Source organism: Strix aluco, chromosome 1 (assembly GCF_031877795.1).
Source record: "Strix aluco isolate bStrAlu1 chromosome 1, bStrAlu1.hap1, whole genome shotgun sequence".
NCBI classification, from domain to species: domain Eukaryota; kingdom Metazoa; phylum Chordata; class Aves; order Strigiformes; family Strigidae; genus Strix; species Strix aluco.
Window position 1 is genome coordinate 148,211,419 of NC_133931.1, and position 12,273 is coordinate 148,223,691.

General features: G+C 40.6%; 1 protein-coding gene across 8 annotated transcripts in view; it reads left to right on the forward strand.

Moving 5' to 3' along the window:
* Positions 1-12,273, forward strand: part of RBMS3 (RNA binding motif single stranded interacting protein 3) — a 712,154-nt gene that overhangs the window by 439,637 nt on the left and 260,244 nt on the right. For all 8 annotated transcript variants that reach the window (XM_074839167.1, XM_074839161.1, XM_074839176.1 and 5 more), the window contains one exon: positions 9,825-9,916. In XM_074839167.1, the coding sequence (XP_074695268.1) occupies positions 9,825-9,916 (92 nt within the window). The remainder of the gene's footprint in view (positions 1-9,824; positions 9,917-12,273) is intronic.

The window sequence follows — 12,273 nt, forward strand, 5'->3', positions numbered from 1 at the left end:
TAAACCTAATGCTGGAAGAGTTGACTGCTGAAGGACTTCATTTTTTTTCTTTCATTGCTGTCTTCTGTAGATACCATAGACTGAAAGCAGAGCTCCCACTGATATTCTGTTTTGTCCATGTCTGTCCATAAATGCCTGCTGGAGTGCCGTGCAGATAACATGCCTGAAAGGGGCTTAGCATGACAATATTAACATTCGTTTCTAACAGTCTATGGGAGCGCTGGAGTTAGTCTCAGAGCTTTTTAGGTTATATGCTCTTCTGGTGAAGAGCTGGTAGATAACTTGCTTAGCTTCGGGTAAACTGAGGTCCAGTATTTAGAAGAGAAAATAGTTTGTCTGCACAGGCACTGGGAGCTTTCAGAGATAATGGCTGAATGATTTTTTTTTTTTTTTCCTAAACTGTTTCTGTACACCAGGTTTTTTACTCAAGTCGCTCAGCTCTAAAATAAGTGATGGACAAATCTCAAGAGATTTGGTTTCATATCTTACCCAAACATTATCCAAGCTAAGTAAAGCTCTGGAGTCTGCATAACTGAGCATGAAACCTCAGAAGAACAGACTTTCTCATGAGAGTGTCAGTGTTTCCTGCCGGCTGGAAATACCAAGAAAATAGTCTTTCTTGTGGTATTTTAGAACTTCAGCATCTGGACGTTGCTGTAATCAGAGGAAAGTGAATATGAAAAATAATTGTTTAAAAAGTGAACCCTTTTTCAGTTGGGGTTGTGAGATTCCTTTCGAGTTTTCCAGTGAAGCTATTAATTGATATGGTAACTCTCTTGCTGAAAGTAGATCTTAATCTGAAACTGCAAGTTCTGGCTATTTTGTTCTGGGTGTTGCGAAATATTATCACTTGTGAGTCACTGAGTATTTCTTCAGTCAAGGGAAGAAACTGCTATTGTATCCTTCCCTCCCTTTTATGTAAATATGTAACTAAGCACTGCTCTTGGAGTACTTGTTTTTTGGGAGAACATTCTGCTTTCTTCAATCACTGCTTCAAGTGTGAAATTTAGCTCAGCTGCAGAGCCGCAATGAATGTCTCATGCTAAACAAGTCTAGTAAAAATAATCTTAATAATTACATTATATAACTAATACACCGATAAGAAGTGTTATGGTGCTAAATAACTGTAATATGAAATCATATGTTGGTTTACATGGAAATTGTAGACATGAGGTATCCCTGTATTTAAAAATAGAGTTCGTTTTGGATTTTGACAGTGAATCAATGGGACTTGCAGAGAGAATAACTTCAAAAGTTAAAGATGGAGAAGTGTGTTTATCTCTTGTCCTTCTGCCACTGCAAGATTTACAATATGTTCTTTTCTTTATTCAGTCCATATTTAGTAACTCGAGCAATGAGTTTTCCATCATTGGCTTTGTATGATTAATCCAAGTTCGTGCTGTTAGCAGAATACCAGGAAATATTTCTCAACTTCCCTCTCCGTTTATTTTCACCAACATTTTCGTTCTTTGACAGATCCTCATGAAGTCTTATGTCTCACTATTTATGCTGGTCATGTGCTGCAGTTTTGTTGCCCATAGGTACTCACTCACATCTAGGTTTACTTTTAAGGCCCCGAACACTTGGCGTATTGTTAGGGATAATCAAATAGAGTTCTGCTGTTCGCAAAATCTGGATTTTTACGGCTATATTTGTGTTCCTTCCAGAATTTTCTCCAGTTTGCCAGTCTTTGTTGTTCTGAATTGCCAGGAATGCAGTGTAAATGTTGGGAGAGGGTAGTCAAGTGCAACATCATTTTCTTGATAGGTATATTTGCTAAATTTGTAGTGCTCACCCCCTCTCCCCCTTGCTGTTGTTATTGCAACCATCTTTCACAGAGTGCTTTTGTCAGTTTTGAGGTCTGCTTCTGTTTTTTCAGAGAGTATGTTTTTGGAAGGATTACTTTCCAGAAAAATACACATACATATGTATATACATATGGTTATTTATTTATTGTGTAAGTACTTCTTTCCCACATACCAAAATTTTACAGGTTTCTTTGTACTGTTACCTTTACTTATTGGAGAGTGCAAAAATGTTTTAATTTAATGATGTTTTAAAATGTAAGAAAAGATCATCACGAGTTCCATACTTGGTTTTGCATGTAAATATTATCATTAATTGTGCAATTAATAATAACCTGCATTCATATACACTCTGTTTGAATCAAAGTAATTTAATGTTCAAATTAAGAGTGTGTTTGCAAACAGATGTCTAAAAATTGTTTGTTAGTTACCTACAGTGCTGGTTTTCTCCAGTTCTGTTGTTATAAAGGGGATTCAAATAATGCAAGAGGCAAAAGAAATCACTGCAGGAACATAATCAAAGTGACAGTTTTGTGCCGTATTTCCATATCAAGCTAAAGCAAACAAAAAAATTCAGCTGTATATGCATACTTAACAGTGTAGGTGTGTCTCTGGGGAGTGATCTGAAATGAAGGGACTATCTTTTCTTTCTCTCATTTAAGACTCTCCATTTCCAATTATTTTTCTAACTATATATTAGCTGTTTTAATTAAAAGGTGATGATTCACCACTTTCTAACCACTGAGAACATTTTTATAAAGTAGAGGTTTAAAAATAGTAATAATGTAGACTATTTTACTATTACTCCGAGCATTTGGAGCTGTAGGAATATTTTAGCACAATTTGAACAATGAAAGAAAAAGCTGTTTTCAGTGATTTTGTGTTCAAGGGTGATTCAACCTCTTTGCTTGCTAACTGTAATTTTCCAAGGCTTATAAGACTTTAATTTGATTCTTTATCTGACCATAAAACAATGTCTGAAAATTGCATAGTAAATTACTGGATAATCACTTTTTTGTGGACTACCTCATTGTCAGAATGAATACTGCCTTTTAAGAGACCCTCTAAATAAGTGCTGGGCAAAAGTGAACTTTACAACAAAAATTGACGTAGATTCTTATGAAATCCAAGTGGTTTCATCTAAGCGTGAAGGAGAAACATCTCACTGATTATTATATATTTGCCTAATTATATATATACATATTTGTGTAAAAACTTTGTGCTGGTGTCTTTAAATGTATGCATATATGTATACAGATATGTACGGAGGTGACATTGTAAAGTTTTAAAAAAAAAGGTATTTGTGATAAATATATTTTATTTCATGATTTCTCAATTCAACAAGTAATTTTGACTGCTGCCTCTTTCCTAGGCTGATACTCCTCTCCCTCATCACAGCCCCTTTTGGGAGTGATTTTCAATTTCCAATCTCTAAGCAACATTAACAAAAACATTAATGAAAAAAGCAAGCACTCTCTTAAAATGACATTATCCTCCTTTTTGCCCAAACAGTCCCTACACCTCTTGAAGACCCAACATGTATGATATGCTCAGTCTTGTCTGTTCTGGATTTCAGATCTGATATATTGAATTCTAGGTGGCCAGAAACAAGGATGGGAAACTTCCTTACATTAAAAAGATGATGTATCCTGGTGGAATGGAGAATTCCAAGTGGTCTGATACATCAGACGTAGAAAAACAGGTTTAGGTATAACAGAATTGCTGTAATTACATGTAAGCAAATTTGGGTTTACCTTTAAAAAGAAAATTCTCCACTATTATGTAATTTTATGCAAAATTTCACAAATTTTATGTTGCCAAAAAAGTCATCATGCCAAAGTCAAACTCTTCAAGGTGGGAAATGGCAGAGCTGGAGTCCCTCCTTCACTGTAGCTTCCCTCAAACTCCCATGTCAGCCGCTAGCACAGAGGGACGTGCAGGCATACGAAGGTTGTGTGGGAAAGCCATGAGTCAGCATTTCCCGTCTGTCAGGCTGGATGTGTTCTCCTATCGATGGGAAGATACTAGCCTACAGAAACAAAGCATTAAAACTTTTGATAAAGTGAGTTTGTTGACATCAATGCAAACAAAAGAGCTCCTCAGCGTGTGTGAGCTCCCCATCAGTATATTTAGGTACTTTTTAAATAACAAGATCATTTACCCAGGCACATTAGTTGAATTAACATACAGACTCCATGCCAGTCTCCTGGCTGAGTGTGTGTGTGAGAGTTGGAAAATGCAGAGTACTAGTTGACTTGAATTCAAGTGATTTAAAGCAGCACCTGGTCAGAGGTCAGACGTGATGTTTGGCCTTGTGGCAGGGTGAAGCTGAGAGCTCACCAGCCCTAGCTTATCCTCCCTCATTCATCATGGCTTCTCCTTTCTCAGCCCCCTGCCAGAGGTTACTGCCTTTGCAGAGCTCCAGCTCAGCAGTGTGCCAAGGCGCTCTGCTCCTCACTTCTGGGAAAGCATATTTCTACTGCCCTTGTTTTTTCTTGTCTGTTTGCTTGGGTCATCAGGACAGGGCTGGGATGGATGAAGAGCTGTGGCCAGCTGTGTGTTGCTCTTTCACACCCTTCGGTGGCCATTAGCAAACCGGTTCAGCAGGAAGGAGGGAGCCGCTGAGAGGACCTGAGGGCATGCGGGCAGGGCAGAGCCCCACCGTTGCTTGTGCAGATTAGTTCAGCAGCCGTGACAGCTCCCTTTCCAATGGCGACAGCAACGATGTCTGCTGACAGAGAGTCTTCCATGCAAAAAAGCACCGTGGTGTGCTAGCTATAAGTACTAACTGGGGGACCAAACTTCCAGCATACCCTGAAAGCTCTGTTCCCATTCACTTCCAGTAACTAATGTTGCTTCCAGCAGGGACAGAGGAGCTGCCTCAGTTCTCCATAAAGGCAGCCAGGCCCACGGGCCTGTCACTACATGAGTGGAGCTTCCCTGGAGGTGGACTGTGAAGCCCACATGCGCCGATGGGAGTTCCCCTTTGCTGTGTGCCACCACTCCAGCACTTTGCGATAACTGTGGGAACCACAAGTGGCAGGCAGTCCCTTAAATTATTTGGCAATACCCTTAAGTACCCCATCAGTCAGGGCGATTCAGAGTTTGATGTCTAAGAGCTCTACACACCTGCAATTACTTAAATCCACAAAATTGCACCCATAGGTATTTGCAGGCACAAAAATGTTGGCATAAAATTAGAGGCCATTTCCTAAAACCTGTGCCGAAATTTCGATGATATACTGTATGAGGGTTGTTATTTTGAAATGGATTTGCAGAAAGCAATTGAAAATCTCCAGGCATCCCATCTGTGTTTAAAGTAACAACAATAACAAAACTTTAAATTAGCATAGGAGATTTAAGACATTTCAGGAAAACATTGATTAAATCTGCCAATGAAATGAACGTGTTTGGCGAGTGACCTAATTAGTGTACACTTGGTTCTTTTTCACTGCACTGCTTACCACTAATTGCTGTTCAGCTGGTCCTCTCCTGACAAGTAAGAAAAAACAAGGATGAGGGATTTGTTGAGGAAATAGTGACATTCAGTTTTAATTCATTTGAACCTGCTGCCAAGCTTAATTATGGAACTGAGAAACTGAGACCGGGAGGCCCCCAGCCATTTAGGTTATAGGAGACAGAGATGTTCAGTGTCTGCCAGTGTACTTGGGTAGCACTTATTGCAGCTAGCTATAAACTTGCGCTTGCTGATGTTTAGCTGTTTTCTTCCCCCACAGGTACAAAACCACTGTTTTTATTCCTTAAATTTAATTATTTAGCTCTAGTGGCATCAGGCCAAACAAAATTACAGTCATTTTATTTCTGAGAGGAAAGATTTAACAATTAATCTAGATAGTCTTGAGGTTTTTTGTGTGTGTGTTTGCATGTACAAACCAGCAATACGTCATTCTACAGAAAATCCTCGCGATCCTGGAATACTTGTAGCATTGGTGTGCTGGAGTCACCCTCAGTATAAGTACGCGTGAGCTGAGGGGCTCACGTTAGTGATAAATTTCAATTCCTGTCTCTTGAAGCAGCAGGGGATAACACAGCTTTCCCTATTTGCGTTTGGAGCTATTAAAGGAAAAGGGCAGGATGCTTCATGAAAAAAGGGGAAATAGTTTTGGTTTCCTGTGGTGGTGATGGATTCATATGAGCAGAGTCTGAAGGTCCTGGTTTAGAATCTGAGTGCGTTTTTCATGATGTTTTGCACAAAAACATGTGTGTGTGTGGGGGGAGTATAATCCATTGACCAGAATATTTACGAGACAGTGCACACACACACACACAAAAAGGCAGGAAAAAAAGCAGCTGTGGAATTTGAGGCTAGCAGAGGGTGGGGCTGGTGGGGCTTGCACTTGTTTTTAAAAGAGGAAAAAGAGATGTAGATGTTTTCTTAGAGCAGCACTGTCCAATTGGCAGACTCTGGCCTAAATCCCTCCCGGGGGATGCTTCCAGCCAGCCTGCTGCCTTTTCCCAGGAGGAGCCAGGGAACAGTTACTTGAGTAGGGATGGGTGCTGGAGCAGCCAAACCCGCTTGTGATGTACGTGCCAGGGGCAGCCAGAGCAGCCCAGCTCTGCTGGTGGGGCCAGAGGGGAGCACAGCCCATGTCTGCTCCAGCCACAGCTGGGACAAAAGGGAGGGACTCTCAGCACAGGGAGTTTGGGGATTCATTTATGCTACTGGGAGAGCTAGAAGGGTTGTTTCAGGACCCAGCTTTAGCTTCTGTGGGGACTAAACTTGATGTACCCTGGAAAGTATATAAAGCCAAACAAACAAAACCCCCAAAAACCCAAAAAAAAAAGCCAGCGTTACTTTGTTAGTGCCTGAGACCCAAAAAATGAAGTGAGATTATAAACAGATGAAATATGTTAGTGTAGGTCACCAACACAGGCTATAAACATCTACATGGAAGAACATAAACTGTACAGAAAGGCAGCATGCCTGGTTTTCTGTTATATAGCATTGCAGGGTTCTTGTAAGGATACTTGAATGCTGAAACAGCCTGGGAACTTGGCTTCCCTTGCGGCAGATTGATGTTCTTTGGACGGGTTTTTAGCCATGGAGTGATTTTGTCCTGATGTTCTGTGTGTGGTGGAGAGATGTATCGGGAGGGGGAAGGGCCAGAAGAAAATACTTGGAATTAAAATGAACTTGAGGGAAGGAAAAAAAGCAGCTTTGCAGAGAGACTGGGAGTAGTAATACTAGAATGCATAATGGGCAGCTAAAGATGCAAGGTTTTTTTGTCTCAAGACTCTCACTGGATCTCTATTATGGTTATATAGCCCCTTGTGCCCATTGAATAAATGTTTAGAAGATATTAATGGTTTTAGATATTATGGACTGATGTTAATCTTCAATAATTCACTGTTAAGATATACCTGATCTCTATAATACAACACGAGAGTATTCTTACACATTCCAGTTTTTATTTACAAGCAGTACTAACTTGGATGTGAATACTTACCGTGCTGTCTAGAAAGTCATATTAAAAATCATTTCCCTTCTATTAAAGCATACTTGAATTCTGCACTACACACTGATGATAAATATAAAAATCTAACTCTATGTGGTTTTAATGCCAATATTAAAACTTATTTTTGCACTTTCACCTCCTAGTTTTTGGGCACGAACGTGATGAGAAATACAAAGAAATTTAGTCTCCTGAGAAGAGCACCTTGCTATCCTAAAAAATAATTTGCTCTTGTGTTTGATCCAAGCCATTCAATGACTTCCCGAGGCATTTCAGATTTCCCACTTGGCAGCTCTGGCTTCTTGTCAGGATCTCTCACCTAGCAAGATGGAAGCTGCATCTAATTGTATCTGCTTCTTGCTCCCAGAAGCTGCTCTCCCAAAGGGCAAAGGCATTGGAGAAATCCAGGGAGGACTCTTGCTGTAGCATGTTTTTTGCTCAGAGCAGCATCAGCTTCACTGCCGCTCTGCAGTGAAGAGAGAGCTTGGATAACACTGCAAAGCAAAATGCGATGTAGAACAAGCTGATTTAAAAATGGCTTAGTAGCAATAAAAAGGGAATATCAAATGGGGGAATCTGAGCAGGTAAAACACCCCCTACCTCCCCAAGTTGACCCAACTCTAGTGTGCTTCTTCATGATTGTGTTTATTAGATCTGTTGTCCCAGTGTGCAGTTTTCTAGGCTTTCCCTCAATTTGTAGTAATGCCCTACCAAACAATTCACCCAAAACCAAAAAAAACCCAGAAAACTGAGGGAAGAAAAGAACGGAAAGGTTCAGATCTTGACTTTTATCAAAATAGCACTTTTCATACTCTTTAAGTAAGTCAGCAGTTTCTTTAACAATTTTGGCTGTTTCTTTTTTCTTATTTCTTTTTCATTTTCTTAAAACTTTGTGAATGAGATTTAAGCCAAGAAAACAAAACTTTGTCCATATGCACAAAATTCCTTCATCATTGGACTAACCCATGCATCAAGTAGTGCATACATACCAAAATAATAAGAAAGAGATCTTTATAACTTGGGGGGCAAGGTGATCACAAACAAGCACTCTTATACCTAGATTTCATGCAGAGAGGAGAGCAATAAGGCCTCCCAGGAGCAGGAAGAAAGGCTGGCAAAAGAAATAAAAATGGATACAGCAGGAAAGCATATCTGTGGTTGCCTCCCGTATGATGTTTATTGACCTAGTAAATGGAGATGTCTGCAAAGGAGCTGCTATGCTATAAATATGCTTGTGCTAATATTGTTAAAGCTTTCAGGCAGTTCAGTTTCGTCTGTATGGCTTCCCAGGGACATGCCAAAGAGGTGGCTCCTGGCCACAGCTTGTCTGAGCAGCACATGCCTACCTGTGCTGTAATCGCTTAATAAGATGTAGTCTGGTGTTTTCCCTGGACGGATTGTGAAATATATGCAGCTGCCTCAATAGGTGCTTGGCAAGATTTTAAAATCTTCCTAACTCTGTTTGAAATCTTTATGAGCAAGACATTTGAATGCTGTTGAAGATCAGAGATAGCTCAGTGACTAGAAGTTGTGAAAAGTCCATTCTTTGTCCTCTTTGCCCTCCTTTGTATCTTTGGGAAAATAAAAATACTTCCAAAATTGTTGATATCCAGTAGGGGATTAACAGCACTGGTCTTGCTTGAACATACCAGTCTTGCTGGTTAAAGGAAGGAAAAAAGAGAGGGAAGAAGAGAGGATAGGAAGTGACTGGCTGATTAATAAACTAAACTAATGCAAATACTGGGAGTAGGAAAGCCACTTAAAAGCAGATGATTATCCCTTGCCAATCCCTAAGATCTAACCTCACTAAGCTGCTGTTCAGATGATACCCTGAAGCAGTTCCTGGTGGGGACCTGGCCCTTGTTCCAGCAGAGAGGGCGGTGAGATGAAAAGGATGTGGTTTAACCAGGCTGTGACTTTATTATCGTACCATCTTCTAGAGCTATCTGGCAGTCACTTGAAGAGCAGGTTGCGATTTCTCCCTTAATTGCTCCCACTTGCTGGAAGACTGTGCTCCCTGCCCCTACACAGATGGCCCCAGCCTGCCGCAGGGACCTGCTACCCTCCTCTTCTGAAGCTTAATCCTCGTATGGGTTCAAGGAACAGGGAAACGGTGTTGTTTTCTCACAAAACCAGCTATTGCAAGCTGTAGCTTTGTATCCCAGGGAGGGCCGTACTGCTGCCTCCTCTTATGGAAGAGATGGGGCAGGACTCCAGAGCACCAGAGCCCTGTGAATGCGTGCCCTCCTGCTGCCAAAGACCTTTTATCTGTTAAAACAGGCAAAGAGCTGCCTTGTCTCCCCTTCTGCTGCATACCTTCCTGCACTTTGAAGCTTCAGGTCATTACAATTCTTTAAACTCCACTAGGTTCAGGAAGAAAGAGGTGAGAAATGGAGGTGTGATGGCCAGTGGTGGTGGCAGCCTGGAATACTATGAGACAAAGTGAGAGAATGGAAAGGGTTTCCTTCTTTATAAAAATAATCTTTATCTATGCACATACACATGGATAATAATGAAAATGTTTATTTATCTCTTTATTTTTCAGGTTACGGTTTTGTAGATTTTGACAGTCCGGCAGCAGCACAGAAAGCAGTAGCATCTCTGAAAGCAAATGGCGTGCAGGCGCAGATGGCAAAGGTAAGAGCAGCCATGTTATTACTGGATTATCTGAGCTGTTGGGTTAAATTTCCAAGAGTTTATTTTGCTCCTGTTTTTCTTAAGATTTTGAATTGCTTATTCCAATTTGTTTTGTTCTTTGTCTCCAGCACCTTATTCATCCTATGGTTTGTCTGTGTTCTTGAGAGTTGTGTCTCATGCAATGGGTTCTGCTCTGATAGTCTCTCTCTGCCCCTCTCACTGGAGAGGTTTGTAAGATGCAGAGCACTGGGCTGGCAGAGCAGTTGGAAATGCCTTTGTACAGACTGCAGTGTGAAAGAGTTGCTTTTTCTTCACCTTGGAGTTGTCTTCATTTGGTTCCTTTGCCTTGGAGTAATTATTCTTTTCTGATGTGCCTGGTGGACTTCTCTGAAGGAGTGATTGACTGAACATAAGGAAAGTTTGTTTGATCTGCCTCGGTTTGGCTTCTCCTGTCTTTTTATTTTGAGGATGTAAATGGAAGTGTAGCAGGTTGCTGAAAGAGTAGATGCTGGAGGTTGTCTGGAGGTGACTGGCGTCTATTGTTCAGAGAGGCTGCAGGAGCCACGCTGTATGTCTTGGAGCAAGCACAGTGAGCTCAGATACTCTGGTCCTGGAGTTGTCCTTTGTCCCCAAGCGAAGGGGCTGATGGGGAGAGAGGGGTTATAGTAAATGACTGTCATGTGCTCTGGCTGTTGCCTTTCTGAAGGCATAATCATGTGTCTTTGGGCTCTAGACTGTGTCGGCCAGCAAAAATAGCAGTTGCTTTGTACTTCAAAAATGCCTTGCCTTAGAATCACAAAAAGCCTTTAGTGTTGTCTGATGTAGTCTCTGCAGAAATGATGCTGGCCTAGAATCTCACACAGTAAAAACAAACAGGTGATTACAAAAACAGAGGCAAATCAAACAGTCACCACGTTTGAGGATTGCCATTTAAAGGAATACTGGCCATTTAAACCCTTGTTTTTCAACATCATACTAAAAAAAATTTTTTTTAACAGAAAAAAAAAAAATCCTTGGTGGTAAATTAGGTTCTTTTGCCTTCTACTGAATTACACTCACTGTGTCTTAAAGTAACTGGTTGTTACCCGTGTATTTCTGTTAACAGTGCCCCACAATGCAAGCTATGCAGTTTTATTGGCTCTTAGTTTTTATTGACATGTGGCGATAAAAAATACTTGCTTCAAATGGGTAAAAGATGGCAAGCTGAAGAATGTGAACACCTGCTAAGGACTGTGCTATTTTATTTCTCAGATATACTGCATCTTCTTGTTAAAATATAGTCAATTTGATGCATTAGTCAAGCTGTGAAAAAGAAACCAAAGACGGGAGAGATGTTTTGTCCTACTGGTTGATATCAAACAGCCATTTCTGGAGAGTGGATCTCTTAACTACATAAATCTGTAAAGCTGTAGATTTAAAATTAGAGATTTAAAGATAGGATTGAAAGATAAATCTATATTTGGTATTCTTATGATTCAGAACAATGAACAATTTCAGCACTCGCATGTGTGGAAATACCAAAACAGAAGGTGTCTTAAAATACTGTGTGTTTGGATTGTCCAGTATTTTGGGGGCTAAAAGCAGTCTGATGCTTTCAGAGTGGGAGGTTTGTTTTCTGGGGGATCTGTGGTGGGAGTAGTTTTTTGTCCTGCATGATTTTGAGGTGACTGGTGTGTACACGTTGTTTGCATAAGGCTGGCTGTATTTTTAATATTTAGCCATAGTGTCTGGAATCCCAGATAGGTGCTTTTTAGTGCGTTTGAGAGTTCAAAATAAATATACGACTGACTTTTCCTATCTTTGAAAAAAATCACAGTATTTAGAAAAACGGGGATTCAAAGGAAATTGAGACAACGCTACACGAAGTACCTCACATTGTGGAGAAGGCACAAGCCTGGGAAAGCAAATCTATCTGGAGAAACATGTTAGTTCTTGCACATGTTGGAAGCCAAGTTGCGTAACAGGACTGAAAGACAATGTTACCTGCCAGTATCTGAATTAACAGTGAGGGCTCCAAAGAGGTTTGAAGACAGAGGCAGAAGAATAAATTAGCCTCCACTTCTGGAAGTTTATCCAGAGCAGTTTTGTTTCCAGAACTGCTTTAATTAGTGGTGAATGGTGGCTATCAAATGAAATCAAAGAAACGAGAGTAAGTGTGAAGAAACTACATAAGCCTTTTGCATGCCATACCTTTAAAAAATAGTCAGTGTCCTGTATCTTTTGTTCTGCATTGCAAAGCAGTGAAACGGCCCCATGTAGAGGCCCAGGAGAACACTGCAACCTGTGTTCAGCAAATGTCAAAAATCTCAGTCCAGTCGTGGATGCTTTTGAGTAAAGGTGAAAGAGGCATTGGCCAG